Source organism: Tachyglossus aculeatus, chromosome 14 (assembly GCF_015852505.1).
Source record: "Tachyglossus aculeatus isolate mTacAcu1 chromosome 14, mTacAcu1.pri, whole genome shotgun sequence".
NCBI lineage: Eukaryota > Metazoa > Chordata > Mammalia > Monotremata > Tachyglossidae > Tachyglossus > Tachyglossus aculeatus.
In genome coordinates, this window is record NC_052079.1 from 48,926,923 (window position 1) to 48,954,297 (window position 27,375).

Sequence of the window (27,375 nt, forward strand, 5' to 3'; positions counted from 1 at the left end):
CTACACTCTGAATAATATTCTCGAAGGATTAAGGGCTGATAACGCCGAAGGCTGGGTGGAGGTTGAGGGTATCTGTGCACGGCTAGGAGTGAGGAGAAGCTGGCGGCTGAAGGGACCCCTCTCCCCCTGGGAATCAGGATGACTCTCTGCCATCCAGGTAAGGCCTCAGGGTAAGGCTCCCCCAGATGGCCCTAGGGATGCTATCCCAGGGTCGGTGCATTCTGGAAAATTGTGCTGCTTTCTCACTCGCTTAACTGAGAGTCCCTCTAAGGGCCCTGGAGCCCAAGGCAAGGGAAAAGGGAGCGGAGGATCTAGAACATTCTTGGTTGTTGCCATCTCAGACGGGCAAGAAGACGGGCATGAGTGGGTAGACTGGTGGCTGCCTGCAACTCTCATTGGCTTCAGCCCAAAGTCATACAGCTGACAGTTGGCAGAGCCAGGATTTGAACCTATGATCTCTGACTCCAACGCCGGTGCTCTTTCCACTGAGCCATGCTGCTTCTCTACCCCTCCTCAGTACACCTAGTATGGGGTTCAGCCCACAGGATATCTTTCCTTGCCCAGCTCAGAATTGCTTAGCCCATCAATCACTTGTTAATATTCCCTAAGCTCCTACTCTGTGCGGAGCACTGCATTAAATGTTTTAGAGCATACAACAGAGCTAGCAGACCCAATCCCTTCCCTCAAGCAGCTTAGAACAAGGAAATATGTCAGGGAATCCCTTAACAGATGGTTTTCTCCTTTCACTCCCCACATCCTGACAGGAAGGTTCCTCTGTACCCACGGAAGGGGTGTCAGGCCTCAAATCCTCCGACCCTAGCCCCCTTCCCCAGCCCTGGGAGACAAGAAAATCAGAGCAGGGTGAGAAGCAGATTTGTCTTTAGGGAGTTGAAGGAGACTAGAGGGGGATTGAGTGTGGGTTCTTGACTGTAAGCTCACTGTGGGCAGGGAATGTGTCTGTTATGTTGTTGTATTGTACTTTCCCAAGTGCTTAATATAGTTCTCTGCACACAGTAAGCACTCAAATACGATTGACTGACCAGCTGAAGTCTCCTGTCAGTCAATCAGTGGTATATGTGAGCCCTTACTGTGTGCAGAGTACTGTACTAAGCTCTCAAGAGAGCACATTGCAATAAAGTTGGTCAAGATGACCCCTGGCTCACAGTCTAGTAGAGAGCCCCACGGCCCCCAGCTCTGCTGACAGGAGGGCGACGGGGCAGTGCTGAGAGAGAGGCGATCAAAACACCTAGGAGGATCTGGAGATAACATAAATGGAGAATCAGAACCACAACGGGGGCACTTAAAAATAACGCTGACCACACGGAGAGGTTAGCTCTGCTCTGGGGGTAAACAGTGTGACCGAAGAAACCCCCAGAGGGAGTGTCACAGTACGGGAAATGGGTCCAGGGCAACTTTTCCTCCTCCTAATCCCACTGACTCCAGGCCCCAGGGTTTGGGTCTGTGAGGGACTATAAAAATGACTAATCCACTATTCATTCATTCTTTATTTCTTTCTTTCTCTCTCTTTCTTTCTCTCTCTCTTTCTTTCTTCCTTCCTTTCTTTCTTTCTTTCTTTCTCTTTCTTTTTCTTTCTTTCTTTCTTTCTTTCTTTCTTTCTTTCTTTCTCTCTTTTCTTTCTTTCCTTCTTTCTTTTTCTTTCTTTCTTTCTTCCTTTCTTCCTTTCTTCCTTTCCATCTTTGTTTCTTTCCATCTTTCTTTCTCTCTCTCTTTCTTTCTCTCTTTCTTTCTTTCTCTCTCTTTCTTTCTTTCTTTTCTTTCTTTCTTTCTTTCTTTCTCTCTCTCTCTCTTTCTTTCTTTCTTTCTTTCTTTCTTATTTATTAAGCGCTTTCTATGTGCAGAGCTCTGTACTAAGCTCTTGGGAAAGAACAATATAACAATAAACAATGACAGCTTCTGCCCACAGTGAGCTCACAGTCTACAGGCAGGGTGACAGACATCAATACAAATAAAGTTACAGATATATAAATAAGTGCCTTGGGGCTGGGAGTCGGGGAGAGCAAAGGGAGCAATTCAGGCGATGCAGAAGGGAGTGGGAGATGAGGAAAAGTGGGGTTTAGTCTGGGAAGTCCTCTTGGAGGAGATGTGCCTTCAATAAGGCTGTGAAGGTGAGGGAGAGTAATTGTTTGTCCGATTTGAGGAGGGAGGGCATTCCAGGCCAGAGGCAGTGTGTGGACCAGGGGTCGGCGGCGAGACAGGTGAGATGGAGGCACAGTGAGAAGGCTAGCACTAGAGGAGCAAAGTAAATGGGCTGGGTTGTAATAGGAGAGAAGCAAAGTGAGATAGGAGGGAGCAAGGTGATGGAGTGCTTTGAAACCAATGGTGAGGACTTTTTGTTTGATATGGAGGTGGAGAGGCAACCACTGTAGATTTTTGAGGAGTCGGGTGACATATCCTCATCGTTTTTATAATAATAATAATAATAATAATAATAATAATGATAATGGCGGCATTTGTTAAGCACTTACTATGTGCCAAGCACTGGGGAGGGAAACAAGGTGATCAAGATTGTCCCATGTGGGGCTCACAGTCTTAATCCCCTCTTTGCAGATGAGGGAACTGAGGCCAGAAAAGTTACATGACTTGCCCAAGATCACACAGCTGACAAGTGGTGGAGCCAGAATTCGAACCCAGGACCTCTGACTCCCAAGCCCGTGCTCTTTCCACTGAGCCACGCTGCTTCTCTATAGAAAGAAGATTCGGGCAGCATTGTGAAGTATGGACTGGAGTGGGGAGAGACAGGAGGTTGGGAGGTCAGCAAGGAAGCTAAAGCAGAAATTTAGGCGGGGTAGGATGAGTGACTGTATTAACAATAATTAACACTAATCCAGTCCCGCTCCTCCTGCTGATGTGCTGTATGTCATTAGGCAAGTTACAACCCTCTCTGTTCCTCCTCCTGGTCCCTTCCTCTGCTCGCCTTGGGGCCCTTTCCCACTCTCAGACCCCCCTCTCCACACCCACCACAATACCTCTCCGGCTTTGGAAAGAAGAAGTGGCTGCAGCTGTCCTGGAAACTCTCGGTTTAGATGTTGCACACTGAACAGCTTCTAAAAATATGGCAGGAAAGAGGAAGGAAAAAGGAAAAAGCTAAGGCAGCAGGGGAAGTGGTGGTGCTGGGGCTTGGGTTCATTCATATCAGGACCCTGGGCAGCCGGAGTCTGGGGCATGAAGGGGCAGGTCCACCCATGTCCTGGTCAGAGCACACGAAGGGTCAGATGAGAAGCCATGTGGCCTAGTGGAAAGAGCACGGGCTTGGGAGTAAGAAGGACCTGGGTTCTAATCCCGGCTCCACCACTTGTCTGTGTGTGAACTTGGGTAAGTCACTTCATTTCTCTGGGCCTCAGTTACCTCATCTGTAAAATGAGGATTGAGTCTGTGAGCCCTGTGTGGGACAGGGACCTTGTCCAGCTCAATTACACTGTATCTACCCCAGCGCTTAATACAGTGCCTGGCACATGGTAAGCGCTTAACAAATAGCATAATTATTATTGTTATTATTACCTCTTCTGTAAAATGGGGATTAATAATAATAATGGCATTTATTAAGCACTTACTATGTGCAAAGCACTGTTCTAAGCTCTGGGGAGGTTACAAGGTGATCAGGTTGTTCCACGGGGGGCTCACAGTCTTAATCCCCATTTTACAGATGAGGTCACTGAGGCACAGAGAAGCTAAGTGACTTGCCCAAAGTCACACAGCTGACAGTTGGCAGAGTCGGGATTTGAACCCATGACCTCTGACTCCAAAGCCCGAGCTCTTTCTACTGAGCCACACTGTGAGCCATTCAATCATGTTTATTGAGCGCTTACTGTGTGCAGAGCACTGTACTAAGCACTTGGGAAGTACAAGTCTGCAACATATAGATACGGTCCTAAAAGGGAAGTTATGTCCAGACTGATATTTAAACTGTATCCACCAGGATTGAAGAAGGGATTATAGAGGCTGTCTTCCATGTGCTTTAGGCTCAGCCTCCAGAACACCAATCAATTGCATTTATTGAGTTCTTAATGAGTGCAGATCATGGGGTTAATCCATCAGTCAGTGGTATTTGTTGAGTGCTTACTTGAGCAGAGCACTGTACTAAGTGCTTAGGAGTACTAAGGACCTGCAAACATTCAGTGGCATTGGTAGACATGATCGCTGCCCACAAGGATCTTAGGGTGTAGTGGGGAAACATAGACACCTTTACTCTAAAGCTTTTGTTTAGGAAAAGATGGAATCACAAATCCCCAAAGTAGGTCCTTATATCCCTGGCCTGTTTTGTCAACTAGACTGGTTAAGCCAAAAGGAAGTAAAAACTCACCAACATGGATCAGAAGCAGTTCCAAGTGGATTTTCTAGCAGAGAGCAGAGTCAGTGTCCAAATGAATCCCTTGATCAGTGAGTACCACTGAGTACTAAGTGAATCCCTTAATTATTAAGTACTTTCTGGGAGAGTACAATAAAATAGAGTAAGTAGAGACAAACCCTGTCCACATTGAGCTTACCCTCTAGAGGGGGAGACAGAAATTAAAATAAAGTACAGATAGAGTAAATGGCAGAGTGTAAAGATATGTCCCCCTCTCAGCGTCACACCTGGAGAGTTTCCAGTCCTCTACCAGTCTCGGCTATGGGAGGGAGAGTCAAGCAGAGGCCTAACCATTCCATTCCTCACTTGGGCAGTGGCTAGTGATGGAAGACAATCTGCTACAAGTCAAAACTCACCCATGCTGGGCAGCAGCGGCATGGGACAGAATCGAGGGCGGAGACTCGAGTTTACTGCGTGGAAGGTGGCAGTGGTAAACCACTTCCGTACTGTTACCAAGAAACCTCTGTGGATACACTACCAGAATAGAGAAGCAGCGTGGCCCAGTGGAAAGAGCAGGGGCTTTGGAGTCAGAGGTCACAGGTTCGAATCCCAGCTCCACCACATGTCTGCTGTGTGACCTTGGGCAAGTCACTTAACTTCTCTGAGCCTCAGTTACCTCATCTTTTAAATGGGGATTTAGACTGTGAGCCCCACATGGGACAACCCGATCACCTTGTATCCCCCCCAACGCTTAGGACAGTGCTTTGCACACAGTAAGTACTTAACAAATGCCATCATCATCATCATCATCATCATGTGGGACATGGACTGTGTCCAATCTGATGAGCTTGTGTCTACACCAGCGCTTAGTACAGCGCCTATTTATTAAACACTTAATAGATACCATTTTAAAAAAAGGTGATCCAGTCCACCCCATCAAATCCCAATGCACCGAGACCTCCGGACTGGTTCAGCAAAGTGGAGCGCTCACTGTTAGGTTCTCGTCATTCATCTCAGGGGAAAACTCAGCTAAGCTTCAAGCTTTGAGCACAGTCAGTCAGCAAGTCAACTATATTTATTGAGTGCTTATTGTGTGCACAGGACTGTAATAAGTGCTTGGAAGAGTACAAATGTAGCAATATATAGACACATTTTCTGCCCAAAACAAGCTTTACAGTTTAGAAGTGTGGGGGTTTGGCAGGAGCAGCTACAGTTCCAGCCTGAGGCCCAGAGGCAAAGAGATGGTCTTTCGGGGCTCCTTCCCTTTCTGTGAGGATAAATAATAATAATAATAATAATGAGCCTTTTTCCTCCTAGGTCTTCCGCTGCCTTGCTGAGTGACCCCAGGAGCTTCCTTGCCCGTCTCTATTCCTCCCTGGGGCACCAGCAAGAACTAGATTCACTATGCACTTTGAGTTTATTAAAGTCACATCTCCTCCAAGAGGCCGTCCCCAATTAAGCCTTCTTCCCCCTCACCCTCTCCCTTCAGCTTTATCTATGCATTTGGATCCGTGCCCTATTTATTTATATCAATGCCTGTTTACTTGTTTTGATATGTGTATACCTATAATTCTATTTATACTGATGCTATTGATGCCCGTTTGCTTGTTTTGATGTCTCTCCCCAGCTTCTAGACTGTGAGCCCGTTGTGAGCAGGGGTTGTCTTTCTGTTGCTGAATTGTACTTTCCAAGCACTTACAAGTGCTCTGCACACAGTAAGCGCTCAATAAATGCGATTGAATGAATGAATTAGGCTTTGGTGTTCACCCCATCCTCAGCTCCACAGCAATCATGTACATATTTACAAATTATTTACTCATATTAATGCCTGTCTACCCCTCTAGACTGTAAGCTTCTTGTGAACAGGGAACGTGTCTACCAACTCTGTTGTATTGCACTCTGCCAAGCGTTCAGTACTGTGTTCTTCACACAGTAAGCACCCAATCAATACCATTGATTGAGCGGCTGGGAGGAAAGAAGTCCCAAATGGGTTGAAGGCGGGCTGACCCTTGCCGCCCTGTCTGGTTCGCAGATCTGACCGAGCTGAGCAAGATGGAAGAAGAGGAACTGGAGAAAATCAAATGGCATCGGCAGCAGCTGATGGAAGACATTCAGGTTTGTCCCTTCTCCCCAGAATGATGCCCAGACAGACATTCCCAGATCTGCCAGGAGCCTCTCTCCCACCCCGGGAGCATCCAGGCCATTTCCCTGCTCGGTCCCTCATGATGGAGAATTGACTTTTGCCACAAGGCACCACCTGGATGACTGGAAAGTGAACCAAACATCAAGAGTTTTCAGGTTCCTGAAGAAATTGGGATAACCTCCAAGGTCTTCAGGCCTTCACCAATACACTTCTCTCTGGCCCGGCATAGGGGGACAGGGCAGGGATTCTCCATGTTTCAGAGCAAAACTGAGGTCCCCACATCCACCATCTCAGGGGAATCCACCCTTTACCCCAGAAAAGCACCCAGCCCTGCACCCTGCCGCCCTTCCTTAGCAGTTTGGCTTAGTGTAAAGAGCACGGGTTCAAGAGTCACAGGATGTGGGTTCTAATCCCAGATCTGCCACTTGTCTGCTGTGTGACCTTGGGCAAGCTGCTTAACTTCTCTGTGCCTCAGTTACCGCATCTGTAAAATCGGGATTAAGACCATGAGCCCCAAGTGAGACAACCTGATTACCTTCTATCCCAGCAGTTAGAACAGTGCTTGGCACATAGTAAGTGCTTAACAAATACCAGAATTATTATTATTATAATTATTATTAACTTAGGGGATCAGCTGTTCTGGGGACCCCCTGGGATCCACTGCAGGAGCTAGGACAAGGCCTCAGCCCTCCGGCCCTACCTCGGCTGGGATGAGCTGCCCCAGTACCCACTCCTCCTCCAGTGGGAGAGAAGACTCCCCCTCACTGCCCGGCTCGGGCCCCACCAGCGGGAACCCGGATGTCTGGAGACTGCTAAGTCTTTGGGTGATTCAGTCTGCCAGCTTAGGCGTAGTCCAAGGGAACCCCAGGGAGTCCCCAGAACACACTTCCTGAGGACCTGGGGGCGGGGAGGCGGCCTGCCAATTCCTCAAATGGCAGAGAGACCCGTTTTAGGAAAGAAAAAGCTTCGGCTCCTGGAAGATGCCAGGGCGGGTGAGTGGAGGGGCGTTTAAGACTTGTTACCATTATGATCCCTTACCCATTCAATCTCCCCATCCTCCCAATCTCTCTCTCCCTTTCTATCTCTTGCCATGTTCCCATATCTTCCCATCTCTCTCCCTCTCACCATCTTTCTCACCCCTCTCCATCTCTCCCTCTTCCTCCATTTCCTGTCTCTTACTCCCCCCATCTCTCTCTTCCCATTTCTGTTTCTCTCTCCCTCTCTCACCATCTTGCTCATTACCTTTCACCATTTCTCCCCTCTCTCTCTCTCCATTTCTATGTGATACTTTCTTCTACAGAAGCTGAAAAACGAGATTGCAGACGTGTTTGCACAAATAGACTGCTTTGAAGATGCAGAAGAGAGGTGAGGGGCAGTGGGGGAGGGAGGGGATGTGGGAACAGAGGCAGAGAAACGGCTGACATTTAATGAAAGCCCACAAAGGACTAGAATGAACACCAGACACGACTGCTGCTCTGGGGGAGCCCGCCCGCCCACCTCAATGACCTGTGAAACCAACCAAGGGACGAGAGGTGGAAAGCCCAGTGGAGGAAAGACTCAGGAGATCAGGCGCTGTGGCCTGGAATCCCTACACCTGGCTCAGGTGACCCGGTGACCCCAGAAAACCTGTCTACCATCTCAGTTGTAGTGTATTCTCCCAAGTGCTTTTTTTTTTTTTTTAAAAAAAGGTATTTATTAAGCACTTACTATATGCGGGCACTGTTCTAAGTGCTGGGGTTGATACCGACTAATCAGGTTGGACACAGTTCCCATCCCACATGGAGCTTACAATCTTAATCCCCATTTTACAGGTATTAATAATGATCATAATTGTGGTATTTGTTCGGTGCTTACTATGTACCAGGCATTATACTAAGCACTGGGGTGGATACAAGAAAATTGGGTTGGACACGGACCCTGTCCCACGTGGGGCTCACAGTCTTAATCCCCATTTTACAGATGAGATAACTGAGGCAAGAGAAGTGAAGTGACTTGCCCAAGGACACACAGCAGATATGTGGTGGGGCCAGGATTAGAACTCAGGTCCTTCTGACTCCCAAGCCCGTGCTCTATGCACTGAGACATGCTGTTTCTCTATGTTAGAACAGTGCTTTGCACATAGTAAGCACTTAATAAATGCCATCATTATTATTATTATTATTATTATTATTATTATCTAAGTAAAGTGCTTCTCACACAGTAAGCGCTCAACAAATATCACTGATTGATTGATCGCATCTCCCCACCAACCCTTGGTCCCAGCACTTACATACTTTAATTCATTCATTCAGTCAGTCATATTTATTGAGCGCTGACTGTGTGCAAAGCACTGTACTAAGCACTTGGGAGAATACTATGTAGCAGCAGACAAATTCCTGTCCACAACAATCTATATACATATGTGCTGTGAGGAAGGCAGAGATGATGATAATTATAATAATAGTCACAATTATGGTATTTGTTAAGCACTTACTACGTGCCAGGCACTGTACTAAGAGCTGATGAATGAAGGAGCAACTATGAGTGGCACAGAAGGGAGTGGGAAAAGAGGAGAGGAGGGCTCAGTCAGGGAAGGCTTCCTGGAAGAGATGTGCCTTCAATATGATTTAAGGCTTCCTGGAAGAGATGTGCCTTCACTAAGGCTTTGAAATGGGGGACAGCAATTATCTGTCTGATATGAGGAGGGAGGGCGTTCCAGCCCAGAGGAGGATGTGGGCAAGAGGTTGGCGGCGAGATAGAAGAGATCGAGATACATACATATATACATACATACAAGATCCACACATTTAAGTGTTTAACAAATACCATTATTATTCATTCAATTGTTTTTATTGAGCATTTACTGTGTGCAGAGCACTGTACTACGCTCTTGGAAAGTACAATTCAGCAATCGAGATGATCCCTGCCCACATCGGGCTTACAGTCTAGTATTATTACTATTATACTCAGTTACTTCCCCTACCTATAATTTCTTTTAATGTTTATCTCCTCTGCTGGATTGTAAACTCCTAAAGTGAAGTATCAGGTCAACTCGATAATAATAATAATAACGATGGCATTTATTAAGCGCTTACTATGTGCAAAGCACTGTTCTAAGCCCTGGGGAGATTACAAGGAGATCAGGTTGTTCCACGGGAGGTTAACGGTTTTAATCCCCATTTTACAGATGAGGTAACTGAGGCCCAGAGAAGTTAAGTGACTTGCCCAAAGTCACACAGCTGACAGTTGGTGGAGCCGGGATTTGAACCCATAACCTCTAGACTCCAAAGCCCGTGCTCTTTCCATTGAGCCATGCTGCTTCTCTCCCTAGGGCTTAGTACAGTGCTATGCACACAGTAAGCACTCAATAAATGTCACTGACTGATTGGTTGTCTCATCCTCTAGGCTGTAAGCTCCTTGTGGGCAGAGAATGTGTCTACCAACTCTGTTTGTGGCTCAGTGGAAAGAACACGGGCTTTGGAGTCAGAGGTCATGGGTTCAAATCCCAGCTCTGCCAATTGTCTACCGGATGACTTTGGGCAAGTCACTTCACTTCTCTGTGCCTCAGTTACCTCATCTGTAAAATGAGGATTAAGACTGTGAGTCCCCTGTGGGACAACCTGATCACCTTGTAACCTCCCCAGTGCTTAGAACAGTGTTTTCAGTGCTTAGAACAGTGCTTTGCACATAGTAAGCGCTTAATAAATGCCATCATTATTATTATTATTATTACTCTCCCAAGCACTTAGTACAGGGCTCTTCACAGAGTAAGCATTCAATAAATATGACTGATTCATTGATTCCTCTGCCTGCAGCCGGATGGCCCAGAAGGAGAAAGAGCTGTGTATTGGCCGGAAAAAATTCAACATGGATCCCATAAAGGTGGGTGGAGATGGGGAAGGGGGGGCAGGGGAACTTTTCCTTATGAACTCACCAGCTGCCCATCCTTGGGAGGGGAGGGAGAGACAGGCACCCCCAGGAGTTTCATCTTGCCCTCAGGCACCCAGTTCCTGCCATTTTGGACATTTGAATCACCCTTAATCTGTGCACCTCAACCCTCAGATTCCATCATGAGGCTTCCCATTCAGTCTGGTTTCATGCTCAGGAAAACCACCCCGAGAGATGGGTTCTGGGGACGCCTGGGACCCAGGCCTCCAGCAGGCTCACAGGGCCCAGAGATAAGTGCTCCGGCCTCGATCCAACCCCCCAGCTAAGCCAAGTCAGTTTCCGCTCAATAGCGTCTGAATGCATCATCTCGCCGACCACCTTGTCAGTGACTGAGAACAAAGGAAACCACAGGTTGACCCGAAATTAGATGTGTAGGAGCCAGCGAACTGCTGCTAGTGGAAGCTAGCTCGGATTTATTGAGAAGCAGTGTAGTTTAGTGGATAGAGCTCGGGCCTGAGAGTCAGAAGGACCTGAGTTCTAATCCCCTTTTTGCCACATGTCTTCTGGGTGACGTTGGCAAGTCACTTTACTGCTCTGTGCCTCAGTTATCGCATCTGTAACATGGGGATTAAGACTTTTCACCCACGTGGGACAGGGACTATGTCCAACCTCCTAACCTTGTATTTGCCCCAGTGCTTAGTACAGTGCCTGCCACATAGTAAGCTCTTAACAAATATCATTTTTTAAAAAAAAGTTCCAGTAGAAGCCCAGGTGTGATTCTGCCCCAGCCCCTACTCAGCCCAGGTCTGGTTCCTGGATTTGGAGATTGAGAATTGACCTAGAAAAGAAGGAAAGAGAGAGGAAGCCCACAGTGTCCAAAAGAGGAAAGACTGCAGTGTGGAGTCCAATCTCTGACCTGCTCGCTGAACCTCTCCGACCATCTTGAAGCTGCCTCCCACCCTCAACCCTCACTAGCACCCCACTCCACTCCTGACCTGTGTCTCTTCCTCTTGCTGCTCCAGGGAATCCAGTACTTGACAGACCACAAGCTGCTCTCTCCCAAAATGGAGGACATCGCTCAGTTCCTCTACAAGGGAGAGGGGCTGAACAAGACGGCCATCGGCGACTACCTGGGGGAGAGGTGAGGGGGCAAGCCCCAGGGTGGGTTCTGGGAAGGGCCAGCCCTGCTTGGGGCTGGGGACAATGAGGGCTTGGCAGAGCAAGGAACAATGGGTGGTGGGGAGGAGGGAAGTGGCCCTGGGGACCAGGACTCCTGAATTTATTCCAAGTGCTTCCCCTAAATAGGCCACAGCTTCCTGGGTGAGTCCTCCATCTCAGTTTTCCCTTTTTCCTACCTCACCTGAGCTCCAGATGGAGTCAAGGAGGACCAAGGGTTTTGGCATTCAAAAGGAAATTGGACGGGCCCAAAGTGGTGACCTTGGGGCCAGGGAGACCAGGGAGGGTTTGAGGGCCTCACCGGGTGGCCAATTAGGGGACGAGCTTCATGGAGACCCAATGACCCCAATCGCTTACCACTTCTTCCTCCCCGGCTCCAGGGACTCGCTGAACCTCCAGGTCCTCCAAGCCTTCGTGGACTGCCACCAGTTCTCCAACCTGAACCTAGTGCAGGCTCTCAGGTGGGGCGGCTGGACGACGAGTAGGGGGGACAGCAGAGGGTGGGCAGCAGGTGGGGTCTCCAGCACCCGCTTAGGGGCCGCAACGGGTTCATTCATTTATTCAATCGTATTTATTGAGCGCTAATTGTGTGCAAAGCACGGTACTAAACGCTCTGTACCCAGAACTACTGGTGGGCCCACCCCAGCAGGATTCCCAGACCACTTCTTTGGGCAGAGACGGGGGCCGTCTGACTGCACTGGGCCAGCCCGGGCTGGAGTGGACAGTCAGTGCCCCAGCCAGGAGGAAACCTGATGCTTTGCAGCTCTCCTATGGGTAGTATTTGGCACTTGAATTTCCTCCCTTTATTCACCCCTCCCTCAGCCCCACAGTCCATATCCATCATTTATTTATATTAATATCTGTCTCCCCTTTCTAGACTGTGAGCTTGTTGTGGGTAGGGAACGCGTCTGCCTACTCTGTTATAATAATAATAATGATGGTATTTGTTAAGTGATGTGCCAAGCACTGTTCTAAGCACTGGGGGAGATACAAGGGAATCAGGTTTTCCCATGTGGGGCTCACAGTCTCCATCCCCATTTTACGGATGACGGAACTAAGGCACAGAGAAGTTAAGTGACTTGCCCAGAGTCACACAGCTGACAAGTGGCAGAACCGGGATTAGAACCCATGACCTCTGACTCCCAAGCTCGTGCTCTTTCCGTTGAGCCAAGCTGCTTCTCTAATACTATACTGTATATAATATACTGTACATACTGTAATCTTATACTGTATTCTTCCAGTCAGCCAGTCAGTCAATCATATTTATTGAGTGTTTGCTGTGTTCAGAGCATTGTACTAAGTATTCGGGAGAGTACAATATAACAATATAACAGACACAGTCCCTGCCCACAGCGAGTAGAGTGCTCTGCACACAGTAAGCACTCAATATATACGGTTCTTTGATCGACTGATTGATTGGAGAAGGGGGAGAGAGTTTGTAGTGCCGCCATGGGATCCCTCCATGCTGGGAGCCAATTCCCCATCAGCACTATCACCAATTGTATTTATTGAGGGCCCACTTGGGAAGAGCACTGAACTCAGCACTTGGCTGAGCACAATAGAAATGTGGTCTAGTGGAAAGAGCACCAGACTGGGAGGCAGAGACCTGAGTGCTAATCTCCGCTACATCATTTCCCTGCTGTGTGAGCTGGGGCAAATCGCTTAACTGCTCTGAGACTCAGTTTCCTCATCAGTAAAATGGGAATACCTGTTCTCCTTCTATCTTAGACAGTGAGCCCTTTGTGGGATGGTGTCTGTGCTCCATTGGCTTATATTGGTTACTGCAGCACTTAGAAAGCACATAGAAACCCCAGTTATTATCATTATTGTTGGGTTTTCTGTGGTATTTGTTAAATGCTTACTATGTGCCAGGCACTATACTAAGTAAGGGAGTCTAATCAGGTTGCACGCAGTCCCTGTTCCACATGGGACTCACAGTCTTAATCCCCATTTTCCAGATGAGGTAACTGAGGCACAGAAAAGTGAAGTGACTTGCCCAAGGTCACTCAGCAGGGAAATTAGAAGCCAGGTCCTTCTGATTCCCAGGTCCCGTGCTCTATCCACTAAACCACACTGCTTGTTGTCTTTATTGTATCTTTCCCAAAGCTTAGCACAGTTCTTGGCACATAGGAAGTGCTTTAAATACCATCATATTATTAGTAGTAACAGCCATGCTGGTGTAGGGGAGTCCTGCTGCTGTCAGGGAACTTACAGACTCACCCTCTTCCACTCACGTTTCCTTGGCAGGCAGTTCCTGTGGAGCTTTCGGCTGCCGGGCGAGGCCCAGAAGATCGACCGGATGATGGAGGCCTTCGCCACGCGCTACTGCGTCTGCAACCCGGGGGTCTTCCAGTCCACGGGTAAGAGACAGCCAGACACCTGTCTCTTCCGCCGGTCTGTGCTTTGGGAGGTTGGGAGGGGCCCAGCTGATTTGTCCTGTGGCAACTCCAGAATGGGACTCGAGGGTGGAGCGGTGGCAGGGAGGGAGATCAAGGATGTGACCGCTGCCCCTTCCCGTCCCTCAGACACCTGCTACGTGCTCTCCTTCTCGGTCATCATGCTGAACACCAGCCTGCACAACCCCAACGTGCGGGACAAGCCCCCCTTTGAGCGCTTCGTGTCCATGAACCGGGGCATCAACGAGGGTGGAGACCTGCCCGAGGAACTGCTCAGGGTAAGAGCCGGCGGCAGCCCCTCCCCGGGGCCAACTCCCGCTGTTCATGACCTCAACCCTACCTGGGGGGATCCAGAGCAAGGGGGTCCTGACCCCGCATCTGAGGACTGGGACCGGGGAACCTGTGTTCTAAACCCGCTCCACCACTCACCTGCTGTATGTGACCTCGGGCAAGTAGATCATTCAGTCAATCGTATTTATCAAGCACTTACTCTGTGCAGAGCACTGTTCTAAGTGTTTGGGAGAGTGCAATACAATAGAGCAGACACATTCCCCATCCTCTACAAGTTTAGGAAATCACTCAATCACTCAGTTTCCTCATCTGTGAAATGGAGATTCCATACCAGTTCTCTCTCCCCTCTTAGACTGTGAGCCCAGTGTTGGACAGGGACTATGTCCAATCTGATTATCTTGTATTTACCTCAGTGTTTAGAACAGTGCTTGGCACATAATTAACAAATACCATTATTATCATCATCATCATCATCATTATTATTATTAGAGTGAGGTAATTGTGCTTCCGAGCTGGGACTACAGAGGCTGGAAGGAGGCCAACAGAATTAGCAGACATGCTCCTTGCCCATAACGAGCTCCAAACAGAGTAATCAAAATTAATAGTTGTGTGTGCAATAGAATAAACATATATACATAAGTGCCAAGGATAATATTAATAATGCTGGTCTTTGTTAAGTGCTTACTATGTGCCAGGCACTGTACTAAGTGCTGGGGTGGATGCAAACAAATCAGGTTGGACACAGTCCCTGTCCCACGTAAGGCTCAGAATTTCAATCCCATTGTCCAGGTGAGGTAACTGAGGCACGGAGAAGTTAAGTGACTTGCCCAAGGTCACACAGCAGACAAGTGGCGGATCTGGGATTAGAATCCACGACCTTCTGACTCTCAGGAGCTAATGGAAAGTGCACGGGCTTGGGAGTCAGAGGTCGTTGGTTCTAATCTGCCTTTGGGCAAGTCATTTAACTTCTCTGTGCCTCAGTTACCTCATCTGGATAATGGGGATTAAGTCTGTGAGCCCCACATGGGATATTAACTGTGCATTTCTAGACTGTGAGCCCACTGTTGGGTAGGGACCATCTCTATATGTTGCCAGCTTGTACTTCCCAAGCGCTTAGTACAGTGCTCTGCACACAGTAAGCACTCAATAAATACGATTGATTGATTGATTAACAAAGAATCAAGGTGCTAGCACATTCTATTCACAGAAGACGTCTTCTTATTCCCCTTCCTTTGACTTCTTCATCCTTCTCATCCCCCTCTTCCTCCTCCTCCCTCCCCCTCCTTCTCTTTCTCTTCCTCCTTCCCCCTCCTCCTTCTCCTCCATGAAGCTATTCAGGAAGACTCATTGTCATTGACTTAAACTAGGCAGCCATTCATTTGGGCATTCAGTAGTATGTATTGAGAAGCTATTGAGGCCAGGGTACTGACTGTACTAATGCCCAGAGAGAGTATAGTCAAAACAACAGACTTGATCCCTGCTCCCAAAGAGTTTACGCTCCAATGGGGGAGACCAGCAGATGAACCACTCCTTTGCTCCCCAAACCGCGGGCATCGTCCCCACATTTTGCTGAGGTTTGGGGAGTGCTACCAGGTGCCCGGCATTGGGCAGTACGACCATGGTTTTGGAGAGTCTGTCTGCCATCCTCAAGGCCTCCAAAGCAGTACTGGGGTATCCAACATCCACCCTGGTGGTAGGGGTGAGAGGACGCTCCACGGTGAGGAGGAAAAGAAAAAGGAAGGAGTTTGGGCAGCTTCTATTGCATCTCTCACTTCTCCACTTCCTCCACCTGTTCTTCCTCCTTTTCCTTCTCCTCTGCCTCCTTTTCCTGCTTCTCATCTTCCTGAGTTGTGGGAGCACTGGCTGCCAAGGGGCTGACCGGGCTGCAAATCCAAGTGGCATTCCCTAGTGGATAGAGTATGGTCCTGGGAATCAGAAGGATCTGGGTTCTAATCCAGACTCCGCCACTTGTCTGCTGTGTGACTTCGGGCAAGTCACTTCACTTCTCTGTGCCTCCATTCCCTCATCTGTAAAATGGGTATTAACACTGTGAGCCCCATGTGGGACGTGGACTGTGTCCAACCTGATTAGCTTGTTTCCACCCCAGACCTTAGTACAGTGCCTGGCACCTAGTAAGTGCTTAACAAATACCTGAAAGAAAAGAAGAAAGAATAAACCGGAGGGGTCAGTGGGCATAGCCCCCAGAAGGCAAAGCCAGAGCTGCTGACTTCTGACCCCACTTTCCAGGCACAGCAGCCCTGGCTCTTCTGCCCCTTAGCTGGTCATAATAATAATTGTTATTATTATTTTATGTCTGCCACTTTCACTTTTAAAAGGCAAGTTTACCTCCATCTCAGCTCCTGCCATCATCTCGGAATTGGCAGTGGATTTCCAGGACCTGGGATGGGAACAAGGAGACATTGGAGCAAAGAAGGGCAGTGCTGAGAGTCTACCTGGTGTCAAGTTTGGCAAATCCATGTAGGCTCCAACAACTTAATAATAGTAATGATAATTATGATATTTGTTAAGCGCTTACTATGTGCCAGGCACTGTTCTAAGCACTGGGGTAGATGCAAGTTAATCAGATTGGACACAGTCCTTGTCCCACATGAGGCTCGCGGTTTTAATTCCCATTTTACAGATGAGGTAACTGAGGCACAGAGAAGTTAAGTGACTCGTCCAAGGTCACACAGCAGACAAGTGGCAGATCCTGGATTAGAACCCAGATCCTTTTGACTCCTAGGTCTGTGCTCTATAATAATAATGATAATGGTACTTGTTAAGCGCTTACTATTTGCCAAGCATTGTTCTAAGTGCTGGGGTACATACAGGGTAATCAGGTTGTTCCATGTGGGGCTCACACTTTTAATCCCCATTTTCCAGATGAGGTAACTGAGGCACAGAGAACTTAATGTCCTCTGACTCCCAAGCCAGTGCTCTTGTCACTAAGCCACGCTGTTTCTTGTATATAGGACCTTCCGGTGAGTGTCCTTAAGTTGTGTAAGAGAATGTCACGCAAGTCTGTTTCTTGCACAAAGACGGGAATTTACAAAGAGATGTCTGGACTTTTTTAGTACCAACTGTTACCTCTTTAATCCATCGCCAGTCCTTCCCCTTAACCTACCCTGTGACTGGAGCCAAGTTACTTCACCTCTCTAACAATAATCACCATCCTCATCATTGTGGTATTTGTTAAGTGCGTACAATGTGCCAACCACTAAACTAAGTACTGGGGTAGATACAAGATAGTCAAAACGCAATCCCCATCACAGAAAAGGCTCAGTCTAAGAGATAGAGAAGGAGTATTAAATCCCAATTTTACAGATGAGGAAAAGGAGGAAAAGAGAAGTGAAGTGACTTGTTCAAGGTAACACAGCAGGAGAGCGGCAGAGACAGGATTAGAACCCAGTTCTTCTGACTCCCAAGCCTTCCACCAGGCTGCACTGATGCTCACTGGGCCCCTGTTTCACCTTCTGAAAGGGAGTTGAGTTGGGCTATCATAGTTGTGTAAACCCATTAGAAGATAAAGGCATTAAATAAGTCCAAACTTGTATTACCCAGGTATCCCATGGGTATGAATTCCCCCTGCCCCCTCAGGTCTGTGCAGGGAAAGGGGGAGGGTAATTTGACTTCAATTTCCAGTATCTCTTTAAAAAAATTAATATTCATTAAGTGCTTAGAATGTGTCAAACGAGTCAGTGGTCTTGGGGCTGGTGTAGACCTTTGCAGCCAGGATTGGGAGGCAGGTGGGAAAGGGAACAAACGTCTCCTTCCCTGAAAAGCTAAGGTGACCGGTCATCTTGTTGTATTTGGGACAGTCTGGTTTCCAGATGGTCTGTCCCCTGCTGATTCAGCTGAACGATTTTTGACTACCTAAGCGCTGAGGTAGATACAAGTGAATTTAATTGGACACAGTCCCTGTCCCGCTTAAGGCTCACTGTCTAAGTAGGAGGGAAGACAGGAGAACTGAGGCATGGAGAAGTTAATCAGAAGGTCATGGGTTCTAATCCTGGCTCCACCACTTGTCTGCTGTGTGACCCTGAGCAAGTCACTTAACTTCCCTGTGTCTCATTTAGCTCATCTGTAAAATGGGGATTAAGACTGTGAGCCCCATGTGGGACATGGACAGTGTCCAACCTGATTTGTTTGTATCCACCCCAGCGCTTAGCAGAGTGCCTGGCACATATAAGCGCTTAACAAATACCGTAATTATTATTTTATTATTATTAAGTGATTTGGCCAAGGTCACACAACAAGCATTTGGGAGAACTGGGATTAGAACCCAGGGCTTCTAAATCCCAGGCCCATGCTTTTTCCACTAGGCCACACTACTTCTCTTTTGGCCAAGGTCACTCTCTTGGGGTTCTCCGAGACCCCCAGGTGAGGACCGGTGATGGCCAGTTAGTGACCGCAGGAAGTGAGAACCATCTGGCAAAGGGGCTAGTGGAGATGGAGCCTTAAGTGCCCCCCACCATCCCAGCCCTCCCTGGGAAATAGGCAGAGTAACCCCCACTGCTGCTGCATCCTGGGGTTCCATGGATCCCCACTGTCCGCCCCCTCTCCCCCAACCCTGCCCACCTGGTTACAGGAAGTTGTGCGAGCTTCAAAACTATTAGTCAATCAGGGACGTCTTGGCCAGATACGCAACCACTGTTGGGCTCCCGATGAGGAAGTCTCCAACCGGTCGGACAAATAACCCACGGACGTGACGCTGGCGTGTGTGACTCAGATCACATCCTCCCAGGAGGGGAGACCTTGGGGAAATGGTGAAAGGGGAAGAGATGGCTGGGCTTCCCCATCTTTGACATAGACTCGGGTCTGGCTGCCAGTTTGTGCCTTGGGCTGGGAGGTGAGGGGACCTCGAGCTTCCTGGCTCCCTCTGAAATCAGGGGCGGGAGCCTGTCCAGCTGACCACACGCTTCTTGCTCAGTAAAGTCCTTTGCCAACCACGCTGGATGGGATGGGAAAATTGAGGGGTTGAAGGGATGGGATCCTGTGTGTTTCCTATGTGTTTCCCACCAATTGGCCAGGGTTCCTCTCTGCCCATGTGCCCGGGTCTATAAGCGAGGCCGGAAACCCAGCTGCCCCCTCCGACTTGCCGTCACCTCCGGGGGTCCCGCAGCCATAGCTGTCTCTGCTCTCTCCCTGGTATCACCCGGATTTCATCCCGATCTCACCCAGGTCTCACCCAAGATGCTGAATCCACTGCCTTCTTACCTCTCCTCCCAGCCCCCAGCTTCCTGCCAGACCCATTGTCATCCTTGCCAGCTCCGGGCCCTGGGCTCCTTCTGGGCAGGGAACATGTCTGCTCATTCTATTGTATTGTACTCTCCCCAGTGCTAAGTCCAGTGCTCTGCACATAGCAAGCATTCAATAAATACCACTGATTGATTGCTTGGGTTTTGCATCATCATCATCAATCATATTTATTGAGCGCTTACTATGTGCAGAGCACAGTACTAAGCGCTTGGGGAGTACAAATTGGCAACATATAGAGACAGTCCCTACCCAACAGAGGGCTCAGTAGTTGGTCAGGAGTATTCACTGAGCATTTATTGTGTGCAGAGCACTGGACTAAGCTCTTGGGAGAGTACAATATAACAACATGAGTGAATAAATGATTGAATAGACACATTCCCTGCCCACAACGTGCTTACAGTCTAGTAGTCACAATGGTATTGACTGTGACTTTTAGACTGTGAGCCCACTGTTGGGTGGGGACTGTCTCTATATGTTGCCAGCTTGTACTTCCCAAGCGCTTAGTACAGTGCTTTGCACACAATAAGCGCTCAATAAATACAATTGATTGATTGACTGAGCATCTACTGACTGCAGTGCACTGTACTGAGCGCTTGGGAAAATACAGCAAGGGCAGTAACAGCAGCCGACATGTTCCCTGCCCCCAAGGAGCTCCCACTTTAATTGGAGAGATTCAGTGTGTGGATGTGAGCCATGGGGGATTGTCTCCAGGTCTTGGGAATGGGTTTGGAGTCCCAAGGCAGCCCAGGGAACTGCATGGGTTCAGCTGTCCTGGGGTGTTTACAGTGGACGGGGATGGGGGTGAGGTGAGGGAATAAGGAAATAGTCCCTGGGCACAAACCCCCTTAGCTGCATGGGTGAGCAGCAGGCTGGATGGTCCAGAGAAATCCAGAGGCCTCCCTAGCCCCAGGGAGAGAGACCTCTCCCTTCCCCCACCACCTCAAGGTTTCTTTCTAGAGCCCTCTTCTTCCTGGTGCAGGATCTGTTCGAGAGCATCAAGAGCGAGCCGTTCTCCATCCCCGAGGATGACGGAAATGATCTCACTCACACCTTCTTCAACCCCGACCTAGAAGGCTGGCTGCTCAAACTCGGTGAGAGGCCGGTCATCTCTGTCCCAGGGGGCTGGGGCTGGGGTTGGACCTGGGGGTGGGGGAAGGGAGCAGTCACCTCCTGACCTGAGGCTAGCCTAGCGGAAAGGACACAGGACTTCATCCGTTAGTGACTTCCTGATCACTTTGGAAACTCATCCGTAGAGCTTCTCTTCCAGCGTTCACTGTCAAATATGAGAACCCCCTCTAGACTGGAAGCTCCTTGTAGGCAGGAATTGTGTCTACTCTGTCATATTGCACTTTCCAAGCATGCAGTAAGTGCTCGGTAAATACCAATGATTGATTGACTGGGAGTCAGAAGACCGGTTTCTAATCCCAGCTCCTCCCCTGGCCTGCTGTGGGACCTTGGGCGAGGCACTTCACTTCTCTGGGCCTTAGTTTCCTCATCTGCAAAATAATAATAATAATAATGTTGGTATGTGTTAAGTGCTTACTATGTGCCAAGCACTGTTCTAAGCGCTGGGGGAGATACAAGGTAATCAAGGTTGTCCCACGTGGGGCTCGCAGTCTTCATCCCCATTTTACAGATGAGGGAACTGAGGCCCAGAGAAGTGAAGTGACTTGCTCAAAGTCACACAGCTGACAAGTGGCAGAGCAGGGATTTGAACCCATGACCTCTGACTCCCAAGCGCGGGCTCTTTCCACTGAGCTATGCTGCTTCTGCATGATGACAAGACATCTGCTTTCCCTCCCTCTTAGACCATGGGCACTATGTAGTACAGGGACCGTGCCTGATCTGATGATCTTCTTTTGACTTCAGTGCTTAGCACAGTGCTTGGCACGTGGTAAGAGCTTAATAAACAGAGTAATAATAAAAAGTGCATCTCCTGCATCTCAAGTAGAGATTTAACTCCATCAAGTAGCATGGTCAAATGGAAAGAGCATGGGCCTGGGAGTTGGAGAACCTGGGTTTTAATCCCAGCTCTGTCAATTGCTTGCTGTGTGACCTTGGAAAAGTCACTTAACTTCTCTGTACCTCAGTTAACTGCAAAATGGTGATTAAATCCTACTCCCTCCTACTTAGACTGTGAGCCCCATGTGGAGCAGGGACTGTGTCCTACCTGTATCTCCTCCAGCAATTAGAACAGTGCTTTGACACATACTAAGTCCTTAACAAATCCCATAGAACAAAAATGAATAAAACAATCAAGCTGACCTCACTGAGTCTCCAGGGTTCAGGGCTGATCTGTTGACCCCACTCAGCTCAGTAGCTTCCAAACAGTGCTCTTCCAGGCTAAGGGTAAACAGGGCACGGGAGCACAGAGCTTCAGTCGACTGAGCAGGGATGGAGAGGTGGAATAGGCAAAAAGGGATAGGAAAGATAAGGAAACTATCCTTAGAGTGCGCAAAATGCCAAGGGTAAATGCACAAGAAAAGTGCAGACTGATTTGTAATATGCAAATCTGTGCAAATCAAATGACAGGAGATGGGAGGTACGAACATATCATCGGGAACTGCAGCGTGCAGACAGATCATGGTCCTCAGTGCTTGGGAACATACAGCCGACGTGAAAGATGGGGTCTCTGCCCTCCAGGAGTTTACAGTTGGGTGGATCTGTCTGCAGAGTTTGTGGAGCAACACAAGGCCCAGGGCGGTGCCGTCTGGGCCTTTGCTAAATTCCCAGGGTGGAATACTTGGATAGCATTCAGCCAAGTGTCTGATTCTCCACTGAGTCTCCTCAAACACTCAATCAGTGATAATTATTGAGCGCCTGCCATAAGCACTTCGAGAAAGTACAGTACCAGAAAGATGATGCACACAGTTCCTGCCTCCAAGAAGCTCACGGTCTCCATGGCAATTACCTGGGAGGGGGTCAGTGAAAAAGGTGGAATTCCTGTCTGGGGAATCAAGAGAATATCATAGAGAACACTTGCAGAGGGGTGAATGTGTGTTTGTGGCTAGCACAGTGCACCTCACAAAGTAAGCGCCCAATAAATACCCATTCATAATGATAAATGATGATGGTTGAGTAGGTTTGTAGGTGTGTGAGATTGTGGGTGGGAACAATCGTGTGACTGTGTGAGTGTGTGAGAGTGAATGTGTGAGAGATTGTATAGGCGTGTGAATGTGTGGGTCTATGCATGATTGGGTGAATGTGGCTGTGAAATTGTGCGCGTGAATGATTGTGTGGGTGGGTGGGTAAGGGTGATTGTATGGAGGTGTGTAAAATTTTGTGTGGGTGTGTACATATGTGTCTTCTAGACTGTGAGCCCGTTGTTGGGTAGGGACCGTCTCTATATGCTGCCAACTTGTACTTCCCAAGCGCTTAGTACAGTGCTCTGCACACAGTAAGCGCTCAATAAATACAATTGAATGACTGAATGAATGTGTGTGAGTGTGATTAGTGGATGGGGATCAGGGGTGGTTCACTCTTTGCCCAGTCCCTCGGGCCCCCCTTGGTCCCCCACCACAGAGAAGCAGCATGATCTAGTGGAGAGAGCACGGAGCTGGGAGTCATAAGGGCCTGGGTTCTAATCCCTCCTCTGCCACCTGTCTGCTGGGTGACCTTGGGCAAGTCACCTCACTTCTCTGGGCCTCAGTTTCCTTATCCATAAAATGGGGATTACAAGTGTAAGCCCCATGTGGGACAGGGACTGTTTCCGACCTGATTAGCTTGTATCTACCCTAGCGATTAGAACAGTTCTTGACATTCATTCAGGATGAATTCACAGTCTAGAAGGGGGAAACAGAGAACAAAACAAAACATATTAAAAAAATAAAATAAATAGAATAAATAGGTACAAATAAAATAAATAAATAGAGTAATAAATACATACAAACATATATACATATATACAGGTGCTGTGGGGAGGGGAAGGAGGTAAGGTGGGGGGATGGAGGGGGGAGGAGGGGGAGAGGAAGGAGGGGGCTCAGTGTGGGAAGGCCTCCTGGAGTAGGTGAGCTCTCAGTAGGGCCTTGACACATAGTAAGTGCTTAACAAATATTATTATCATTATTATTATTATAATTTCTGTGCCCCACCCTGCACGATTCTGTGGTAGTGTCTGCCGAGCTAGGGGCGGGAGGTCTGTGGTGCAGGGGCCCAGCCCGACGTCGGGTTCTAGCCCAGATCTGTGCCACCTGCCATCCCGCCACCCATGCCCACATCCCCCACCCCCATGGGGCTGAGCGTTGGCTTCCCTCTGGCTGACCAGGGGGCAGGGTGAAGACCTGGAAGCGGCGCTGGTTCATTCTGACCGATAACTGCCTCTACTACTTCGAATTCACCACAGTGAGTCCCACCGCCCGCCCCTCCCCGGCTCCCACTCCCAGCTCATCCTGTGTGTGGGCGGGAGGGCCCCCGCTGGGCTGACCCTGGCTGACCTCTTTGCACTCCCCTCTGCCCCCATCACCCATCACCCATTCCACAAGCCGTGCCCAAGACCCAGGTGAGGTCTTCCTGTGCCCGGCACCGGGGTGCCAGAACTCTGGATGGCCTCTTCCCTTCCAGGACAAAGAGCCCCGGGGCATCATTCCACTGGAGAACCTCTCCGTCCAGAAGGCGGAAGATCCCAAGAAGCCGGTAGGTTTCCCCGGGACTGATAGCTGCCCAGGGAGCAGAGCGGAGAGTTGAGGGAAGCAGTGTGGCCTAATGGATAGAGCACAGATCTGGGAGTCACAAGGACGTGGGTTCTAATCCCGGCTCTACCATTTGTCTGCTGTGTGACCTTGGGCAAGTCACTTCACTTCTCTGTGCCTCGGTTACCTCATCTGTAAAATATGGAGTAAGACTGTTAGCCTCATGTGGGATAGAAATGGTGTCCAATCCAATTTGCCTGTATCTACCCCAGAGCTTAGTACAGTGCTTGGCACATAGTAAGTGCTTAAAAATATCAGAATTATTATTATTACTGTTAGGGAGCAAGGGCACCGGTCCAGGGCAGGAGTTACCTTTGTGCCTCAACCCACAAGGTCAACATCGCTGGGGGCTAGCAGTGGTTCCTGGAACCTACCTTGCTCCCTGCCCACTGAGCCCTGAGGTCAAAGCTGGGCGGTGAGTTTTTCCTGTGCCTGTGCTCCTGTGGATGGAGGCTTCCCTCTGGCCTCCTCTTGCCCACTGGGCCACCGAGATGACCCCACAGAGAAGCTGGCACTGATGGAGTGAATCTCTGACCTCCTGGATGCTGGATCTCATACTCCACACCAACCACTTTGAGGGTGTCCAGAAAGGGGGGCCACCCCCCAACCAGTGGGCTCCTGCCCATCTCTGCCAGCTTCTGGGCCACTGGCTACCCTCTTCTGCCCGTTGGGATCTCAAGAGCCCTTGGCCAGGTGTCCCCAGGCTCTGCCTTTCTCATAGGGTCTGTCACCCCCACCCATTCTCCTCTCCCTCAGCTTTACTCTGACTTCCTCCCCACGCAGTACTGCTTGGAGCTTTTCAACCCCAACTGCAAGGGGCAGAAGATAAAAGCTTGCAAGACCGACGGGGATGGGAAGGTGGTAGAGGGTAAGCACCAGTCTTACAAGATCTCCGCCTCCAGCGCCGAGGAGCGGGACCAGTGGATCAAGGCGATCCGGTAAGGGGCTGGGATTATACTACTAATAATCACCGACGTATCCGTTCAGCGCTTACTAAGGGCTAAGTGCTGAGTTCGATAGAAGACAATCGTATTGGGCACAGTCCATGTCCCTCACAGGGCTCCCGGTCTAAGGGGGAGGAACGACAGGCATTGAGTCCCCATTTTACCGATGAGGAAACTGGGGCCCAGAGAAGTAAAGTGACTTGCCTAGGGTTATTCAAAAGGGGAAGAGTAGTCTCACAGTAGGAGGTGAGACCCCCACACACACCTCAGGGGAGAGGAGTAAGGAGCAATCTCAGGAGCTGGGAGAGACTCTCTGGGGGTGGAGCCTGTTGTTTGGGGGCTCCCCCTCTTTAGGAAAGGGCATCTGAGGTATGGAGCTGGGAGCAAAGGGGAAGGACTAAGAGAATTGATTGATTCAATCATATTTATTGAGCGCTTACTGTGTGCAGAGCACCGTACTAAGTGATTGGCACTGTACTAAGCGCTAGAGGGGCAATGAGGGAGAGAGGGGGCACTGCACATTCCAGAAACATGATCAGAATCAATCAAAAGTATTTACTGAGCGCTTACTGTATGGGGAGCAGTGTACTAAGTGCTTTGGAGAGTACAGTATAGTCGGTAGACATAATCCTGCCCCCATATCCAGGTAGCTGGTCAGACCCAAAGCTAAGGAGTCAATCAGTCAACTGCCGTGGCTACAGTGCCTTTTCATGGGCACTTCAGAGGAAGAAGGGAATGTCATCACTGCCCTTAGGTTAGCCTGGAAAAGGCCAAGGATAAGGGTTTCCCTGGGGGCAGGAATGCCAGCTGGGTTGGCTTTGCCAGCCTCAGGTACTCAACTAAAGAGATGGGGAAGAAGGAGAAAATGATGTATGTGTCATTAGTGAGATTTTCACAGTCAAACCTTTAAATACGAATAAATACCAAAAAAAGTAGTTCTGCATCCCAGACAAGGGTTTGGGAGTGAGATGGTTGCCCTTGGGGCTTGTGGGTACCTCCAGTCCTTTCCAAGCCTGGCCTTTGGGAGTCCAAAATGCAACCACTGCCCCTCTGGTCCCCAGGCTCAGCTCTCTGGCCCAGGGGCATGTCCACATCTCTGGCCTGTGTCTCCAGGTTTGACCAGGCCCCAGGCCTCCAGGTCATCCAGTCCTTCCCCTGTCTCCAGGCCTCCAGTCATCCAGTCCATCCTCTGCCTCCAGGCTTCCAGGTCATCTAGTCCATCCCCTGCCTCCAGGCAGGCCCAGGCCTGGGTCCTATCCAAGATTAAGTTTATTGAGGGGGCACCACCTCCCCCGGAAGTGCATCCCAGGCTCCCTTCTTCACAATCCTCTTCCTCTTCCTCCTACTCCCCAGCGCCAGCATCACCCGAGTCCCCTTCTATGACCTGGTCTCTGCACGCAAGAAGAAGATCGCCAGCAAACAATGACCCTCACAGGTGACTTTTGACTCCTGAAGACCACCTGACAGCTTCCACAATCGGGAGACTCCGGAGATCCTTTAGACATCCCATCGCCCTCAAAACTTCAGTTTTTTGTGGAAACGGCAGCCAGGGTTGGGGTGCACATTGGGAGCCGGCACTGCTAGCCTGAGGGGCTTCTAGGGACACTTAGGCCTCCGAGAGTATTCTTCTGGAGCAGACCCAGCCATGCTTTCCAGTCAATGCCATGAGGAACAGAGCAGGACTTGGGGAATTTGCTCCTCTGGATCTCCGTCATGTGGTACCAACCTGCCATTTTGTCTTCTGTAGACACTAGGGGACAGAAAGGAGGCAACTTCCTCTCCATGTATTTAGGGCTCCACTAAAGGGACCTAAGCCTTGAGAAGAGAGGGCCTCGGCTGGTGGGAGAGCAGGTCCAGCAGCCAGCAGGCCCCTCCTCAGGATGACAGGTCTGGCTAGTTCATCTTTCTTTCCAAAGCGGACCTGCCATGATCTCATCCCCCTTGCCTCCCCGGACTCTGGGCAGCTGGCTTCCTGGGACTGGCAATCCAGGACTTCCTGCTAGGTTCCAGACACCCAGCCAGTTGACACTCAACACTAGTCTTTCCTCTGGACCTCAACCCGCCCGCCACCCCTGTGAGCCGGACCCCCAGTGGAGTTCTTAGCAGCCATTGCCTTGGGGGACAGGGCTGCCTTCTCATCATCCTTGTCTCTCCAACCGTGGCCCGAGCTCACCCTCTCCATTCTGCCAGGGTTGGTGATGGATTGTCCAGAACTGCGGAGAACCGAAGTCTTGACAAGGGTGGTTCTCGAGGAGTTGGGGTTTGTGGGGGTCTGTCTCCCTTGTTAGGGTGTCAGCTCCTTGAG

General features: G+C 49.5%; 1 protein-coding gene and 1 non-coding gene across 2 annotated transcripts; both read left to right on the forward strand.

The window, feature by feature from the left end:
* Positions 1-73: 73 nt before the first annotated feature.
* CYTH4 (cytohesin 4) lies at positions 74-27,375 on the forward strand. The gene is made up of 13 exons (XM_038756483.1): positions 74-157; positions 6,339-6,421; positions 7,750-7,814; positions 10,244-10,310; positions 11,339-11,457; positions 11,873-11,953; positions 13,740-13,852; positions 14,018-14,166; positions 20,418-20,529; positions 23,703-23,779; positions 23,999-24,070; positions 24,910-25,064; positions 26,424-27,375. Exons 1-13 carry the CDS (start codon positions 139-141, stop codon positions 26,494-26,496), a joined length of 1,185 nt encoding a protein of 394 aa, XP_038612411.1. The 5' UTR covers positions 74-138; the 3' UTR covers positions 26,497-27,375.
* On the forward strand, positions 4,576-4,712 carry LOC119937392. The gene has a single exon (XR_005454064.1). It is a non-coding gene; the product is annotated as a small nucleolar RNA SNORA7 (small nucleolar RNA).